Consider the following 19,053-nt stretch of genomic DNA (forward strand, 5'->3'; position numbering starts at 1 on the left):
ATGAAGTTTTGCAAGACATTTAACTCAGTACACAGCCACATTGTGGTTAAAAGATTAGCATTCTTCACTACCAGAAAAGCCCACATTAAATGCATTAGCTGACAGCTCCCCGGGGGAGGCCTTCCCATGGGCAGGACCTGGCACTGCTTTGTGTTGCCACTCAGGATCTGGAAGCAGACATGAGGTGATTGCTGACAGTATGGACAGAGGACGTAAGGATCAGCCAAGTGGCCAACTGGGCTGACAAAAGTAATTTGGAAACTGCTGCTACTATGCAGAATACCTTGGGTGCAATGCTGTGCCTTTGAGTACCAAGAGCAAAGGTGGATTAAATACCCCCATCCTGGGGACTCCCACAGCTTCTCTTCTCTTCCTCTGCAGTGTCCTGGGGAAGCCAACCTCTGACATCTCACCTTCATACTTTGGTAGTGTGAATTACCCCCCAAACTACAGTCTGAAAGATTGTTTGGGGCCACTAGAGCCCAAGCCTCTTGGGTGATAATATCCCACACAATTTTCTTTGCTGCAGAAACATAAATTCAGCCTAGCTTTATTAGGTTATACAGATAAAAATACAACAAAATGCAGACACAAATGCTCTACAAATATATTAATTGAGGATTCCACAGCATGAAAAACACTCCACTGTATAAATACTGTGCATTTTGCAATACTGTTTCAAGACAGGGAGGCCAAGGTGTTTTTTTCCTTTAGGGCTGGCACGGTCTCTAGCCAAGCCTCTTTTGCAAAGGCACTTGTCCCGGCTCCAGGGATGGCTTTCCCTGGCAGGCAGTTGCCAGGAGCTGCCAAGGAGTGGGACATGAGCACTGATTCATTGACGCCTGAAGGCTCCTGCGCACACCTTCTGCTTCTCCTGCTGGAGAACAGGCAGAGTGAGATTTCTGGATGATAAAGGGTGACGCTGGCAGAAACGCTGAGTAACACTGAAAACACCCAGAGTGACGGTGGAGCTGAGGTCTTCAGCGTCGCTTACCCTGCCCCTCAGAAGAGCTCCTCTGAATCCGCCTTTCACACAAGCAAGGGAAGAAGCATTAAACATCCATGCTCCACGCTGTTACACAGCATTTAAAAGACCTTCTGATTGATTTAGCTCCCTCTTAGAAGTGAATTAAGCTAATTAAATGAATGGAGGCCCTGGCTGCTTCGCTCTGCAGAGCCTGGGACTGGCTTATGAGCTGGGCACTGTGACCACAGGCTGTGGGGAAGGGGCAGCAGATGGGAGAGGTGCCTGCATCCCTGAAACCCATCTTGGACGATGTTTATCCTCCAGCAATAGTGGAGGGTGGCACCACAGGTTCATCTTGTGGTGAGATCCATGAACATGTCCCCATTACACAGGGCAACAGTCCAAGCCAGATAAGTGAGACCATGATCTCTCAATCCCCTGCAGTTTGGAGCCTCTCATCCTTTTTAAAGCCCTGGTTTAGGTGATTGTCCAAGCAAAACAAAAATGGGCAGGCCTGCATCTCAGTGTCATGGAGACTTCTGAAAATGTCAGCCAATGTGCCAACTGGAAAGACAGGCCAGAGTGAAAAAAAGAGGCAAGTTAAAAAGCCAGGTTGCCTCAGTGTTCCTCAGGGTGAACAGAACAGATGATGGCATCGCTGGAAGCTGCATTTGCTTTTAATTGTCCTCGTTCCACTGAATAGCTAATTCTCTCCTCCTCCCACACTACAGAGAAAAAAAAAAAGCAGCACCATGGGTTTTTTGGAAAGGATGAGTTGACTCAATCCCTTTCCTACAGTACATGATAGCAAGCTGCAGTTTTTAGCTTTGCATCCAGGCAAGTTCAGAATATCACTGTATGCATTTGTTTTGTTTCAAATCTTCTGGGATTAGCTAAAAATATTATTTTGGAGAGAAGAGGATATGGAAGCACTAAAGGGTCAGTGTTCATTCAGCTCCTGAATTACAGCCAACCAAAGGGACTAACATGGGTAGATCCCATTTGTAAGGTGTTCAGAAGTTATTTTAGAGATATTGGAGTGCTGAGACATGGGAGGTGCTGAGAGTCTGTGAGATCTGAACATTAAGGGAAAGAAGTCGACTTCCTCAGCCCAGAGATAAAATGCTCATCCTTCATGTGGCTGTTTCCCAGGACCCCATGGAAGCCATCATTCTTCCCTTATTCTTTACCAGATCACATTTCCAGCATTTTCCAGGACAGACTGAAGGGAAACTATCGAGTCTGAAGAATAGATGACCAAAAAAAAAGCCCAAAACTCATCTTGCAGGACCTGAGTGCAGCCAACATGATTCAGTGCACTAAAAAAAAATCATATATTTCACATAAAAAAGTGTAACCAGAGCAAACATGACTGAGAAACCACCAGATAAAACAGCTGCAGAAGAAAAGTGAATCTAATTATTGTTTTTTTAAGCAGAAGCAAATATATGGACAATAAGATATAAATAAGACAACAGGGTGAGTTACTAATAAGAATACACATAAGGGAGCTCTCCCCACCACTGAGTGATTTAACTGTGTACTGCACTTTCATCTACTGCCTGAAAATGTGAGTTATCATTTTCTACCTACCCTCTCTGTGCCATTCATAAGGAGTACGTCATGTCCTGTGCAAGTGCTGTGAATGGGAAACTTTTCAATGAAACCTTTCCACTAGGAAGAGAAAAAAAATAGATGATCCTGGTGTGAGTTGTAATTCCAAAGGAATCTATCCTCATTGTATTGCTGAAATGGAGCAGATCTCCTGTAGTGATCTCAGTACAGAGCTGTTATTATCTATGTAGACAGGGTAGAGGGAGGAAGGAAGTCAGAGCAGATTAATGATTTACTCCTGTCTCAAAGCTGTTCAGTGACACTAAATCAGCAAAAGCATTCAAAATAAAAACATCACAATACTGCAGGCATTGCCATATTACAAAGGAGTTGCCTGTGCCAGCAGGGAAGTGCTTCTCTAGTTGATCCATAAGGTCATTCATGCCCACACAGAAGATGAGATGTCTCAATCCCCCGCACAGTAAGCACTGGGCCCGCAGCAGGGATGGCAGAACCAAGTTATTTGCTGGTGCCTTTGCTGCTGCCACAAATACATCCTTGCCAGCAGAGCCAGGCAAACACCAGAGGCCAGAAAATAGGGCAACACTGGTGCTGGTTCCCATTACCTCCTTCCAGCCTTGCAAGAGAGGCAGTCAGACAGGGACAGAGAGCTGGGCACTTGAGCAGCAGAATAAAGAGTGGCAGGGAGTGGGCAGAGAGCTCCTGACTGCCAAAGCTGGCAACTTTGCCTCTGGTTACTCATTTTCCCTCAAGCTCAGTCTCAGGGGACACAGCCCCAGCCAATGCCTTAACTTAATCCCACAGGAGCTCATGCTGGGCAAGGTGAATGGCGTCTGCTTCTGTTAGGTCTCCCGCTTGCTATGGCTGCAGAGAGGAGGGTGGAGGAGGACGGGCAGTAGCTCACAGTGGGAACAAGGCAGAACATAAAGATCCAGGCACTGGGGCTTATGGCTAATGCTGCTCAGGCATGTCTGAAGCCACTGGTCCTGCTGCAGGCCTTACAGACTCCCAAGGCTTCGCTTGGGCTGGCAGCTCTCACAGGGACAGCTTAGCTCTGAGGGAATAAAACCACTTTTTATTTCCTGCTCTGTAAATCTGCCACCCTCTTGCTTTCAGAAGGGAGACAGGACCAGATCAAGAACCAGTCACACCCAGCCCAGGTGGAGCAGCCAGCTGTGTACTGTACAATAACACCCATCAGTGTTTCCCTGGCTCAGCTTGTGTCGCTGGGTACGTTACCATGGGATACCACATCCAAACAGCACAATTTCACACAGTGCTGTTCTCTGCTAAAAAGAAAACCCCAACCAACCCAGGTCCTGAACTCTTCACTCCTGTCCTAGAAGCAGCACCTGGGAATGGGCAGGCTTGCTGCTGCCTGTGCAGAGGCCACACTTGCCACACGCCACAGGAACCATGGCGGCTCCCACAGAGATGCTTTCCCATCTCTTTTTCACGGGATGCATGATAGCCTGTGTACAAGTGATCTCCTATAGCCACAAAAGAGCCTTAGAAGCTGCAGATCCGGGATGGTAACAGCCCTTATGTTAAAGCTGAGTACTACAATTAAAAATAGATGAGCTCTGCCAGTGTTTTTACAGAAAAGGAAGAAGGGAGTTCATGAGCCAGGACTAGGACCAGGAAATTTGGTCCAATTCAACAGTAAGCAGGCCTAATACAGGCTGAAAGACACCAAGCAGGTAGGTAGCTGTATTCATCACATTAGCTTTACATTGCCAAACTAGAGATGTATTTTTAGAATCAGACCTGGAAAGTGTCTCTTCAGGAGGAGATCAAGCATACCACAGCAGAGTTATTATGGGATTTGCAGAGCACCTTCAGATACAGGACTGCTGGGATGACTTTGTGTCTTTAAATCTTTCCAGGTATCAGCCTCATTCTTGTGGGTGCAACAAGCCTGGCACAGATGGGCTTAGAAAACCTCATCCCCAGCCTCCACCACGCACCTCTGAGCTGCATGACACACTCATGGTACTGCTTGAACTCAATGACTGAGTCAGCAAAGGCAACAGAACACTCCATCTGTGCTGGGCTACCCACCACCTTCCCAGGGAAAGCCCCCAGCAACCTCCCCTGTGAACATGCTCCTACCCGCCCTGCTGTGGAACAACACACCAAGGTGCCCCACTTCTGCTTTTGGGAGGAAAAAAAAAAAGCTTCATTAGCCAGCTGCTGTGCCTGCCAAGCTGCCACCTTCTACCAGTGTTAAATCCATGCAGTTTCCTGCAGCTGAGCAGCAAATTAGCTCATTAACTCACCTGCATTACACATCGCACAAAGAACTGCACAGAACAGAGCAGCCATGCACAAACCAACTGCAGAAAGGTAGCTGCTGATTTCTCTGCACTTCTGCAGATCTTCACAAAACATTAAGGCTATAAAAGGGCCTACACTTACCTCATTTCCACACACATTCCTCCATCAGTTCCACATACCTGTGGTGACCTCCCGGGGAATAGTCCTGTCCCATCTGCTGGCTGCATTATCAATGCCTCCTTCCATTTGAAAAAAACTTCGAAAGCAGTTAAGGCCACAGACCTCTTTTGGGGCTGTTTTGTAGGTACAAAGGGCTGATTTAGGCTGCACACAAGTGGAGCTGTAATTGACTCAAAAGCCAGCACAACTTTTGCACTTCTCCATGTTCCCAAAGTTGTTAAGAAGCAAAGGCCCTAAAGTTCAGAGTGCTTCAGGTCAGCTGGTTGAGTCAAAGGGATCATTTTAATCTGACATTAATTTTACAGTTTACTGAGTACAAGACCTTCCATTGAAATTGTTTACTAAAGAGCAGAAGCCCAGGGGGAACTTAAATAGGGAACTGCAGTCAATACTGCTTTGTTAGCTTCCATGTTGTGCGGAAACTGCTCCTCAAACTACTCAACTGCTGCTATCCTGCTTTTGACAGTGGGATTTCTGTCTCTCAGGCATTTGAATGCCCATGTTCTACCCTTTTAAAAAAGGAATTAACAAGACCAGCTTGGGTCAAGAAAAGTATGCAACAGGCAGAGAGTGTGGGTAGACTCTGAAGTTTATCTTAGAATAATTCTAACCAGAGAAACAGCTGGCTCTGCTAATACTATACCATCTCTTGTGGTGTTTCTTTTTTAGGGGGGAAGGGTAGAGGGCAGAAGTGTTCAAGAAGTATAATGAAAGCATAATGGATCACCTTAATGGGGTCGAGGCTTAATGATGGTTGTGTGTTGGACATGAACCTTTGTGACGTACTCAGGGAAGAGATCATTTAACTGTGTCTTCTGAACAACAACCTTGCCTTTGTTAATGTAGGATTAAATATAAAACACAGTCAAAGGTCATATCTGAAAGAAGCCATTCAAATCCATGACCAGGATAACATGCAAAGTCTTTACAGTTGCTTCTTTTTATCTTAACTCACACGTGCAGGACACCTTATGTGATGTCAAAAGGGTCACCTTGTCCTGGTTTGAGCCAGGATAAAGCCAATTTTTCTTTTTACTGATTTTTTTTTCCTTCAGTAAGCTTTCTTGTAGCTAGCAACAGTGTGTTCTGCAAGGCTGATAAGACAGTGGAATGTTTTTCTAACTACTGAGGCTTCAAGGCTGCACCTGCACTCTGCCAGCTCAGACACTATGGGGAGATCTGTGACCCCCCCGTAGGAGGCTGAGTTAGACAGACAGCAAAATTGGCCAAAGATATTCCATTCCATATATCTACGTAAGCTCAGAGGAAGGTCAGAGATCACAGGAGACAACTTCCTTCCTTCTTCTTCCCCCCTTCTCTTCCGTCCATGACCGGCGTCCAGGCAGGACTCTGTTCATCCATCACCGTCGACCCTTAGGCTCGAGATCTCCTGACCCCCATAACTCTCTGCTTTCTCCAGCAGCAGCTCCGGGATTCCTCGGGACTCTTCCCAGTTCAGGGAAGTGCTGTGGGAGTTGCTGGGGTGGGGGGGAGGCGAGAGGTTTTTGCCCATATATTTGTATATAATTGTATATATTTTCTTGTATGATTCATTAGTGTTTTAATTAAAGCTGTGTAGTTTAGTTTTCAATCCAGCCAAGTCTCTCTCTTTTTTCTCTCTCTCCTTCCCTACGTGGGTTGGGGGGAGGGGGGATCGAGAGCATTGTTGTCGGACCTGAGTCAAACGGTGACACACCTCCAGCCACCTTTCCCATCTCTTGGAAACAAAGCAACAGACAATCCCAGAATTTCTATTTTTGAGAAGTGTTTACTCATGTAGTTTGAATAAATTAATTTGCAAATAAAAATTAAACTACAGTATAATATAGTTTGAATAAAATGATTAGAACAACTACAATACAGGGGTTTCTTGCTGCATAAGTTTCATTACTTAATGCATATAATCTGGAAAATGTCAAAATCAGTTATATTTTTATGGAAAGGGAGTAACAGCAGTTACTTGTACATGATAGCTAACTGAACTTATAATACAGGTTTCCTGACACATGCATTTCCTGAGTGAACCAAACAATATATATATTTTCTTTTTAAAAATGGAGAAACAACTGACAAAGTAAATAATTCATGACATCTAAGCAACATAGGTCTCTTTTTAAACGAAGATAATTTTAGAACAGCTTCAAAAGAAAAATTAAAGCTATGCTATAAGCTACAGAAGTTTGCTACTGTCAATTACACAGTATGTATTTTGAAAAACAAACAAACAAAAAAGTATGAAGCTGGTCAAAAAAGCTCAACTCAATCCTAAAAAGGTCAGGTTGTGTATCTGCCATGAAGCACGGTGGGTTAGCAGCGAAGCTGGATGTAGTGCACTGGCCTTTTCTGATGGATACAGAAGGGGAAGGAAGGGTAGGGGGAGAGCAGCAAGAGACACACCAAGAACTAGAGCCCACTGCAGGGTGATCAGACATCTCACACCAAGGCCTACAAGTCCAGTCCCAGCTCAAGCTCTCCCCTGACAGCCTGACAATGGTGTCTTGTTGCAAAAGGATGCCAGGACACGGGCAGGCATCCCCTGGGCACCAGGCTTCAACTTCGTTCCGTATGTGGCCTAGATGAGTATTTGCACCTCACAGCAGGGTCAAAGCAAACACCTGAAGCCCGTGGCTCCCACACACCAGAAGAAAGGTGGAACATGCGACTGACAAGCCGGGCACAAGCTGGGACTGTGGCTGATTCCCACGTTGCTCCCCACACGTACACGGGCACGTCACCCCTCGCCCCCTGCCCCAAAGAGCAAGGAACAAAATGAGCCTCATCTTTCAGTTTTGTTAATGTTTAACACTGGAAAAACCCTCACAAATGTCACTAATGCTAAATAAAGAGAAGTGTTAGCATGAAGGGAGAAAAAAATCCTTAATCTAGACTAAGTTGCATATTCAAAGTCTGGTAAATATTCTCCTCATAACCAGATCTTAAGTACAGTCCTACCAAAGAAACATTTTAAGTCCTCCTCCTTAGCTACCTTTCAACATGGTTAAAGCACACCTTTATGCCATCATAGTTTGCATTAGCTTTGTTTAAAAAGCATTTTAACTATTCTAAGAACTCAGTATTTTAGATTAAAAAAGATTTTTCTACCATTTCCATCTCACATCCTTCTCCATCCAGAACTACCCTACACACCCAATTGCTGGATGTAACACACTATGACCATGCTACTCTCTACACATTCTACGTATTTTTCAATAATAAAGATAAATAGAAAAGAGTTAATATACACGTTATATTTTACAACATTTGCATCCAAGCTGTAAACTAATGTTCTTTGAACTATTTACCCTCCATATACAAAAAGAATGAAACAACTTCCAAACACTGCGGGCATGTGATTCAAAAACCATTAAACGGAAGGCATTGAAGTTCATTCTACAACACTCTGTTCACCTCTTCAGAAGTGGTTGTTAACTTAAAAAAAAAAAAAAAAGCAGGAGTTCTTCCCCTTCTCCCCATTTCTTCCATTTCCAGACTTTTCTCAATAGAAAGGGATTTAGCCGTTTTAACAAAAATTCTTCATCTTAATGCAAACCAGCAAAGCCCAGAGAATACGAAAAACAGTTGGTTTAAAAAAATCAGAACAGCTTCGCTTATCAGCTTATTCCAGTCCTCGGTAATACGTGTGTTAGTCAAGAGGTCCTTGGAAAATGAGTCTGATGTAACCTTGCTCACCAGCCAGCTGATGCGCGCAGAACGGACAGGCTGCGTGAAAAGTGTGAGTACCGTGAGGAAGAGGAATTTGGGACCAATATGCAGTTGTCTTTTCTGAGCAGACGTGTCCACAGGGGCTGAACGCGTGGGTCGGAGGTCCCGCATCCACATAAAATCCCGCTTCACACCCAAGCCAGAGTGGCACGTAGGGGCCGACAGAGCGGCACATGGGGCACTCGCGATCCTTGCCGTCTCTCTCCTCTTTGTTTCCCCAGTTGTGGTAGCCGTGGACGTGGCCGCAGTTCAGGTACACCCAGGGCTGCTTCTCATCCACCACGTCTTTCCTCTTCATGCTGGGAAACGCCAGGGTGTTAAACCCCACGGGGCACTGGGGCCTTGCCGCGTTTATCTCCTGCCTCAGGGCCTCCAGGTGCTTGACCGTGGGAGTGCGGGAAAGCCCTTCCGCCGTGCGCCACAGCAGCGTCGCTCCACACAGGTCTATCAGAGAGCCATCCTGGAGCTGGTTCGTTTCATTCTCCACCTTGTGAGGGACAAAGAGAGAGGAGTCACCCGGGCCTGTCTTGAGGAGTAACATAATGCACTTTCATAGCGCAAATCCGCCTGGAAAATCCAGGCAAGGAGTTGCAAGCAGGGCCTGACTGTCCTATATAAGGTACCCATAGAGAGTCCAGCGCCAGCTTCTCTCTTGCCTTTTTTTTTTACAAAAGAAAAAAAACAACCAAACCAAACTTCTTGACAAGTCTTGTTTCGTCCTCCATCATTTTTTCTACTGTTTTCCTCAAACACACCTTTATACATGGCTTTCCTTTCATCCACACATGTCAGCTGTCAGCATTCCTAGCTAAGAGCATAATTTAAATAAGCGTTCACTTAGCATTTGTTTGTGCTGAGAGATCTCAAGTCATACCAACACAAATAATCTCCTGGAAATGTCACCAATGCTTTGGAAAAAAAAAAATAATGGAAAATTCAGAATGCTCTGGAGGGAATAGATAGCCAGGTATCCAGGCATGTGTCATTATATTTCAGCATTCTATAAAACAGTAAAAGTGGAAAACCTTAAAAGCATAAACTCAAGAAGGAGAATCAGAAAAGCACTCTTGAAAACGCCTGCATGACTATGACACTTGCAGAAGAGCAAATAGACTGGCAACTCAGTTTAGGAGAGCAGTCTAGATCTCCATCTGAATACTAGTTTGGAGATAAACCTTATCAGTTATTCAGGTTGAGCAAGACACCTTCGTGTATTAACATAGACACATCAGAAGTCAGTGTAGCTAATTACAGAGGTGACATCTACACTGACTGAGGCAGATTTCAGTCTCTATTCATGCCCAAGCTGTACCACCTATGGTTGCACCCATTTTAAACAGGCTGCACTGGTCACCACTCTTACCATTTTTCCCCTCTGCTGAGCGGATCTGGTTTCACGGAGGCTGAACACATTCCCACACACAGATATCTCTCTCCACACCCCTGGCTTGGAGTCTTCTGTAAATCCATTACGGGGATGCATAACAAGAACTCCATTTGTGGTTAGTCCGTCCATTTGCCCATCTGATGTCTTCCACTTTGCAGCTTTCTCCTAAGAGAAATTTAAATGACATCAATGAAAACCTGTAATTTGGCTGAAGCAGAGCTATGAATTTAAGTAGTTTATGAGTTTAAGAATAAGCCTGCACTGAACTCTGAGAAAAAAGGACGAGTTCCCTTACCCCAAGAAAGATGTTTTTTGAGGAGTCAAAACCTGCAGCATATATTCTTGCTGTAAAAGGAGGGTTACGTTCACATATGATTCTGCAGGCAAACCTTGATATAGTGCTCTGCACAGACTGCGTATCTGAATTACTCTGACTTCCAGGAACTGTGTCTGTCACAACAAAGTCAATAGGACTCTCCGTTGACCGACCAATCTGGAAAGGGATTAAAAAAACAACACAACAAACCTGTTTAGAAGTTTGCCTTTGGGTCTATGAATATTCAAACTCAAAACATTTGAAAATAAGGAAAAGATCATGACATTCCAGCCTGAAGCATTCCTCTGCACCTATCTAAATTTAGGTTTCTAAAGCATAATCTGAATTGATACATTATTCCACCTCCTTGTGATCTTAGTTATTCTGAAGACTGAGTACAGCAAACCAAAGGAAGGGGAAATAAAATGATGTAATCAAGTCAATTCTGAGATGATTTCCTATTGAAGGCCTTCTCATCAGAAAGGTTACACTCAAGTCAACTGGACCAGCTGCAGCAGTGCCAAAACAGCCAGGAAACAGCAGTTAGCTGCAAGAAAAGTGACATTCTGTCACTTTGCATGCCCAGAATATTCTGAACAATGCCAGCCTAGGTGGAGGGATAGATGTAGGAAAATTAGATTATGTGAGCTGACTCTCCAGCTTCAGTAGGGCACTGAGAAACAGCAAATCTATCGGGAAAGACCAGGTAGACAAGGCAGGGAGGGTTTACATTAACATGCATAGAACACAACAGGAATGCAATGTCTCATTACAACCAGATTTTTCTAGTAGTTGTGCCTTCTTTTCTGATTGCATGAAATAATGAGTTTTGCAGTCCCATAGACCTCTGCTGGGTTTGACAGAATTGCATGGGTTTCACTGCTTTTCCAGTCAACTAATCTTGCCCTTTTCCTTTTAAAGCATGAAGAGAAGCTATATTCCTCTCACAAACATCCACATATCCAGGTTTAAAGCTCACTCGCACACTACTACCCTTCACTAACTTCCAGAGCTCTCAACAGCCTCTTATAAAATAAAATAGCTGGTTATATTAAGACTAATGGCTGGGCAGGATACCCAGAACCCTGGGGTGCATTTTGGTGAAGGCTGGATGAAGAGCTTGCATGAGACTGAAACTGCTTTGTCAGAATGTATTGCTTCTTAGGCAGGATAACCCATCAGTACACAGGGATTGCCACTGGCAATTCTAGAGCAGCATACATGCCACAGCGTGCCTGAAGAGAGAACACTTACACAAACAATAGCTTCTGCTGCAGTCAGTTTGTTACGGCCCTTTTGCTCTATTCAGGTATTTGCAAGTTGCACAGCAGCCTTCTCCACCACTTACCAACACCCCCCACCTCCTTAGATCCTGCAGTGGTGTCACAGCTAAATGCTGTGACAGCAAAACTCCTTGCCATCAATTAGCAACAACAAAAAAAATCAGTGCCAGAATTAAAAGCACACAAAAAAAACCCCAAAACAACCCCCTTTTTTTTTGAGAAAAACAGGAAACAGTTGTAAGATATGAGTGCACATCACAGCTGCAAATGTGTTTGTGGTTCCTTCTCATACATACAGGAGCAGCAGCTAAGTTGCTCTGAACTGCCAGCACATCTCTCCACATTTTTCATGGCTTTAGACTTATTTCTGGGTCTGCTTGAAGCAGTTAGGAGTATTTTTCATATTAGTTGTGTCAAAAGCTTTCCTGTATTTTCACATTGTATTTCTTCTATCCTGTCTCCAACTGGCTGATCCCAAATCCCTTTGTAAATGCTAGAAGCAAAGTTGCAAGTGCTTAAAGGGAACTGTGCACTTTATTCTCCTTTTTGCAAGGAGGGACTAGGAGACAGGTTACGTGACCTGCAGGCTGGCAATCAAAGGGCAGAACCATAATCATGTGCATTAGTCACCAAAAAAAACCCTTTCACCTCTGACCAAGCCTAAAAGAGATGCACAGATATACGGCCTTCTTCATGTGATGGCCTTGGGAATCAACAGAATCAAAGGTCTCTGAACAGTAAAGTGCAGAAAGGGACATATATAAACTTTTGGGTCTGAGGAAAAAAGCCTATTTGAGGTGGTATCTTGTTAGCAACTACCAAAACAAAAATACATGTGTATATATATAAACTATCTATATATAATATTTAGTTCACATACCTGGAACATATCTGTGTTGCTGTCATGTGTATATTCAACTACTACAGTCTGAGCCCGAGACAAAGTGTAAGATATGCTGTGTTGGTCCTTGTTACTTATTGCCTGTGGAAAAAATGCCAAATGTTATTAAACCAGTGAACAATAACTACTGAATACAGCAGCAAAGCAGACAATATATATAACCATACTCTTGTTCTGCTCAATTAATGCACTAAGGCAGATGGGTGCTAGTGACACAGCTGTAGCTAAACTACAAAAAAAAACAAAACAACAAAACAACAGTCCTGGTCATTAAAAAGCTGCAGGATTGATTCAGCAACAGACCAGACTGGTCTCTTTACCACACGCTACAACAAAACACACGTCACCAAGAAATATTATTAGTCATGCTTCGTGTTAAAGCAATGCTGGCCTTGACATATAAGAACAAAGAAACTGAATGCAAAGGCTAAAACTGAATGTAACACCCCCATGGTGTTCAGCCTGAACAGAAAAGTGATGACAAAAACTTTGGGACTTCATCCTAAAAACAGGATCCAAGTTCATGCTAAAAATCAGTGATGATTAATAAGATACACAGACAAAAACCATAAAAAGGAGTGGTGGTAAACAGTGTAAAATGAAGAAACTAAGCACAGGTTGCAGAAGTTACAGCAAAGTAATCTAGGTTTCTGTTTGTTAGACTAGATTTTCATTCTGCATCTATCCAGTAGGAAATGAACAAATGCTCTTCTAAAAGTACTTCTAAATAGCACTTACTTGAAGACCATAAAGAATTACCAAAAATGAATGTTCTCTTCACAGATCTCCTATAAATAGTTTTATTACACTATCTTTGGTTAGCAGAATGCTTTTGATTTCAGAATACCTTATGCCATTCCCTGCATTTAGGAATCGATATTCTGAAGTGTCAAGGTATTTAGGGAGTCAAACACATCATACTACTGTAGTTGTTCCAGGACCTGATCTCAACACTGGAGATCACTCAAACACCACTAAGCATTCTCAAATTCCCTTGGTTTTTTAATTTCTAATTAAACATAATTGTACACATACTTGAATTGCCACCATACAGAAATATTTAGTGGTTATACATTAGCTATAATGTATTAGTTTTGACATGAAATACAATTCCACTTCAGTGCCTAAGCCCTTCCTTTACTGCATCTTAATGGGAACTCCTAACTTGGTCACCAGCAGCATAAAATGTGCCCTGCAAAACCCACCTGTCCTTGTCCCTAGGGAACTCCTACCCATTGGAGAGACTAACAAGTGCACACAGAGCTTTGGCAAAGGATCATTGAAAAGCCAGCTTCACGTGAAGCAAAGCTAGCCCTAAAGCATGAATGTGAGCAAAACCAGGAAGGTTAGAACAGATGTCTGTAATGAGTTTGGAAAGAAAACAAACTACAAAGTGTTTTACATGACTAGCCTGTACCCTGAACATTCACGTTTCAAAAATAAACATTTTTCTTTTTGGACGGGGCAAAGACTGGGCACCAGATCTGTTTTGCTGAACAGTTTCTTGCTAACCCTAACAAGTACCAAAAAACCTTGGATAAACACTAGCCATTCTTTTTGCAGCCAGAACTTCATGATTTTTACATCATTTCGTCTCAACCTAACAGCACTGACTTCACTGAACTCTTTAGACAGCACCAAGAGAAAATAAGACTCAACTAAACAAATTGAGCTTACCTTTGCTGCTTGAGGGGTACAGGCAATATGCACAGTGCTAGGTTTCACCCCATTTGCCTTGGGCCTTTTAAATAAAGCAAACCTACTTTTTCTTCTTCCTCTATCTCCATTTGGGAGAGACCCATTGTACCTATTAAAATGCACAGAAAAAGAACAAAGTCAATCTTCCTGTATTACTTAGCTTCTGGTGAGATACAGAGCTACAAAAATGTTAATTCTTAATTAGTATGATATTAATAATTACAGATTCCCAATTAATCACATCTATTCAAATCTGAGAATTGATAAACACAATAATGAAACATGCCCACAAAATCACAGCACATACACCCAAAGATTGTAGGGCAAGGAATGCTAGACAGATTAACTTCAAAGCTACTATCCACAAGCTAAAGACTTGGGTCACAAACATGAAAACAAGGAAGCTTATATGCCCATCTGTTGCTTTATTTTTATATTTGGTATTCACACTGTAAATTAAAGATTGTAAATACTCACCGACCCTGGTGGAGAGGGTTTAGAGTCTTTTGTTTAGATTTATGTGAGGAAGAAAAGAACAGTTTCCCACACTAGTATTTTAGGGGATTTTTGTTGAAATAAAATAAACTCATAAGAAATAGATACATCATCCTCTGAGACTTCAATTTAATCCATTAGAAAACCCTCAGATCCTCCCTTTGAACGTGTCAAAATAAACAGGCCGGCCAGCAAACTTGCTTTATTAAAACCTTCTGTTTGCACTTTGATATTAGAGTCAGTGACCACGTTCTTATGAAACTCCTTTCATTTTACTTGAAGTCTTAGGGAACCCCATATTATCACATTAGTCATCTGTCTAGGTACAACCTGGAATCAATTTGGAAAGCCTTCACAAATTGGCTGCCTTTGTCCTGAAATGCTTACCTGGGATGAAAACAAGAGCCAAAAATAAACTTACACCTAACTCAGCTGTTTGGAGCTATACCTCCATGTTCTTTCCAACACATCACATTAGGTGTAACACCTCCCTCCACTCTCTCCCTTACATGACATCAGCTACCAAAGAAAAGCTGATCAACTCATCATTCAGTTGCATGCTCCCTAGATGCACTGCAAAATAGAGTTCAAGAGAGAGGTCATGGGACCATCTCTCACAGCAACCTGCATTAAAAACACACAACCTGCTTTAAAAGCACACCCTGAAATTCTACATTTTCACTTCCCACCAAGATGTAAACACTTACCCTAATACGATCAATTCACCATATTTAACTGGTGCTTTTGATGGATGATTTTCTTGATCAGGAGAAAACATGAGCTTAGCTAATGACTTCTTCTCAAATTTCAGGTCTCTGATCAAGAGTTGTGGCACTCTTCTTTCATTATTTCCTGTAACAACAAAGATGAAATGAAGTGTTAGAGAAGACTCAAATCCATCAGCTGCACAAACCTTCACACCTATCCAATAACAGCAGGTACAATATTTCGTGATGTTCATTATTTTGGTTTTGCCTGAAATAATTTTAAAAACATACACATAAAACCACATAAATTAAGGTGGAATGGCCTGGAAGAACTACCAGATCACAAAACCACACAGTATGGATAAAGCATCCACAGTTTTTAATCTTCATGCTAGTTTTTAGTATCCACTTAGCTTCATTTAGTATGTTTGGTTCAACTATAAAGAAGTAGAGCCAGTCAGGGCCTAAATTTAAAGGAAAAAACTCAACCGAAACAAAACACAAAACAAAGCACCACCACCACCAAAATATATCAAAGCAAAGCAAGATCAGTTCATTAGTTAGAGAAGCAGAAGTTCTCATGGAAAAGTTTCAGATTCAGAACTTCCCAAGATATTTCTGGATTTGCAGATGAAAGTTGGATGACAATTGGATACTGAGCCTATCATACAGATTTGGGGTGTGCAGTGTGATCTCTCATGTTCAGAAAGAGACAGAAGTATACAAACAGCTGTTCAAAGGAAATTTCCTGACAGAATTCTACATAATTCTTGAGAACAGTCTCCTGAAGTGCAATTTTTCATCATACTTTTCCTCTGAGGAACAATTCACACTAGCATTTTTACAGCTTCTCATCAGTAACATTTCCAGACAGCTCTGAACTACCCAACCCATCCCTGACCTTCCCACAGAGAAAGCCTGCCCAACAGAGCACTTGCTTGCTACAGAAGGAAGCTGATGCTAGAGCCTATTTGAAGCTTTCTTTAACAGAAACAAGAACATTCTCTTGGTTCATCCAAGTGAGTTTTCACACCAACTAAAAAAAGCTATCTCGTTTTTTTAGTACTGGTGATTAGTATTCTTTCTTCTCTTAAAATACACATTTTGGCCCACATAATATTGCTTGTATCCTGTCATCAACTTTGATCACAACTACAATGTGGTATCTTCATTTTCTTCTATCTCAACTAGACCATAGATATTAGCACAAAAAAACTGAGTTGTGCATATTTAATCTACCCTCATCTTATGTCCTAATTACAGATAAAAGGATGTGGTGGTGCTTGACACCCTGCTCACATTTGTTCAGCTGATGATGCAAAGATCCCTTTACTGACCTGAACTTTACCCTCCCCCAATCCTCTTTGCTCCTTCACAAAGAAGCCTGACCTACAGCCTCTCTTCTCAATCTACCAACTTCTTGATCCCCACCTGCAGTCAGCTCACAGTGAAAACTCTGTATGCTCCTTCACTGACTCCTTACACGCTACCCCATGCATCTGGGAGGGCTTCACACAAACAAAGACATCATACTGCCCTACAATCTTTTGCTGTGATGACTGCACAACACAGCCAAGATGCTAAATAATTTATTTATTTCCCTTTTAGTTTCTCATTATTTTTCAAATCTCTTCTCCTTTGCTCTCAAGTCTGGGTACCACAGATTTCACTGTGCCTGGAATGGTACGTTAGGGCACATCACCTTATCACAACAGCATCCTGACCCTGCTAGATCACAGAATGATAGAATGGTTTGGATTGGAAAAGACCTCAAAGATCATCTAGTTCCAACCCCCCTGCCATGGACAGGGACACCTCCAACTAAACCAGGTTTCTCCAAGCCCCATCCAACCTGGCCTTGAACACCTCCAGGGAGAGGGCATCCACAACTTCCCTGGGCAACCTGTTCCAGTGTCTCACCACCCTCATAGTGAAAAATTTCCTTATAATGTCTAACCTAAATCTCCCCTCTTCCAGTTTAAAGCCATTATGCCTTGTCCTATTGCTACAAGCCCTTGTAAAAAGTATGTCCCCACTACTGGGAAGTCTCTGCGCCCTGTCTACGTGTAAAGTCACATCAATATATTTTTGCTGGATAGGAAAGCAGTGTGCACATTAACTGGGATGGTGAGGGTACTTCCTGTTGTTGGTTTTACCTTTAAAAAAAAACACTTTAAAAACTGCCCAAGTTTTTCCTTTAGAATTCTAAAATGAAGATTTTAAAGCAAACTTGTCTTGAACTTAAACTCATTTAATGCAAGTACCATAACACATCGAAGTGGGCATTACCCCATTTGATAAACAGAGCTCCACAACATTGTGTTCACTATTTTCATGTTTCCTATGGCCATATGAGGTCTTCCTTGCCTCCTCCTGGCATTACAACCCTCCTTGGACCACTACACCAGTAATCCTTTAAAGCTACATGCCTTTGAAGACACCACAGTGCTGGTGAACTGTCATTACTATTACCTAGTCCTTTGTGCCAACAGTGGTTCTCCAGCCACATCTCCCTTCTGAAGTATTTTTACTTAAGTGAGCATAAAGCTTAAGTCTTTATCTGTATATAGGTATAAGGATATAAATATACCCACTATGAAGTATTCCTAGCAACTTCAGCACTTCTTCTGTTATTTAAAAATATTCTTGCACTATAATTGTTTATATATTGTCTTCTAAAAACAGCTCCTAATGTTTTAATCTCCTCCCCAAATGATTAACCTATTTTCTACCTGAGAATTGACCTCCTCAGCAGTCTCTCTCCTGCACTTCGGTCTTCTCCACATACAACTCAATTCACCTTGGCCACTGCATTTCACATGCAATGTTTCACACTTCTTTGCTGGAATACATAACAGGTGTTCTTTGAATTGACATTTAACTCTGAAGAAATACTGCTATGAAATCTATAGCATCGCCCATGACAAAATAGCACAGGACTAGTAAATACCATGACAGGGTAAAAGAAAACCCAATCAGATTCAAATAGCAGTCACTCAACACTACTGTGTTGGAAAAAAAGAGCTAGGCCGTTCTCTTAGGGTAAGTGGGAATGTAAACATTAAAAATAACTAACTTTTGTCATTAGTGTAAGAAAAGGTTTGGTATGACTTCTCTTTTTTTCTCTCAAGTGAACAATTTCATGGAAAGCTAAAAAAAACACATCTCCCAGTCAAAGAGTCAGCTTCTAAGTCTCATAAAAAATAATTATACATTAACAGTTAAAAGAGACTCTAAAGAGTTGCCTAACAGGAGGCCAGCAATTTCTTCTTACGAGATAACTAAGTAGAAATCATAAAAGGAGCCAATAGCTCCAAGTGACAGACTTCAGCAATTCAAGAGGTTAACTAGAACATCCTAATACAAGGATAAGTGTCCAACATCTAACGCTCAGCTCTCTCCGTAATACGTTTTTCATTATCTGAGAAAATCCAGCCAAGTTGCTTTTGGGAACTGCGCACATGATGGAAACCCACTTCTTATTTGACGTAAGGTTCAGGAGTTAGCAATCTAGAGCTACCATTAGTAAAACAGCTTTTCCCTA

At 42.3% G+C, this 19,053-nt stretch overlaps 1 protein-coding gene across 1 annotated transcript in view; it reads right to left on the bottom strand.

Annotated features, from left to right (window-relative positions):
- Nucleotides 1–6,751: 6,751 nt before the first annotated feature.
- PELI1 (pellino E3 ubiquitin protein ligase 1) overlaps nucleotides 6,752–19,053 on the bottom strand; it is an 18,667-nt gene continuing 6,365 nt past the window's right edge. Inside the window, exons 2-7 of the mRNA XM_009993439.1 lie at nucleotides 15,510–15,654; nucleotides 14,287–14,416; nucleotides 12,589–12,690; nucleotides 10,405–10,602; nucleotides 10,086–10,274; nucleotides 6,752–9,209 (exon numbers count right to left, since the gene is read on the bottom strand). Coding sequence (XP_009991741.1) covers nucleotides 8,643–9,209; nucleotides 10,086–10,274; nucleotides 10,405–10,602; nucleotides 12,589–12,690; nucleotides 14,287–14,416; nucleotides 15,510–15,580 — 1,257 coding nt within the window. The 5' untranslated portion in view covers nucleotides 15,581–15,654 and the 3' untranslated portion in view covers nucleotides 6,752–8,642. The remainder of the gene's footprint in view (nucleotides 9,210–10,085; nucleotides 10,275–10,404; nucleotides 10,603–12,588; nucleotides 12,691–14,286; nucleotides 14,417–15,509; nucleotides 15,655–19,053) is intronic.

This window comes from Chaetura pelagica, unplaced genomic scaffold (genome assembly GCF_000747805.2).
Source record: "Chaetura pelagica isolate M959 unplaced genomic scaffold, ChaPel_1.0 scaffold472, whole genome shotgun sequence".
In the NCBI taxonomy this organism is placed as follows: domain Eukaryota; kingdom Metazoa; phylum Chordata; class Aves; order Apodiformes; family Apodidae; genus Chaetura; species Chaetura pelagica.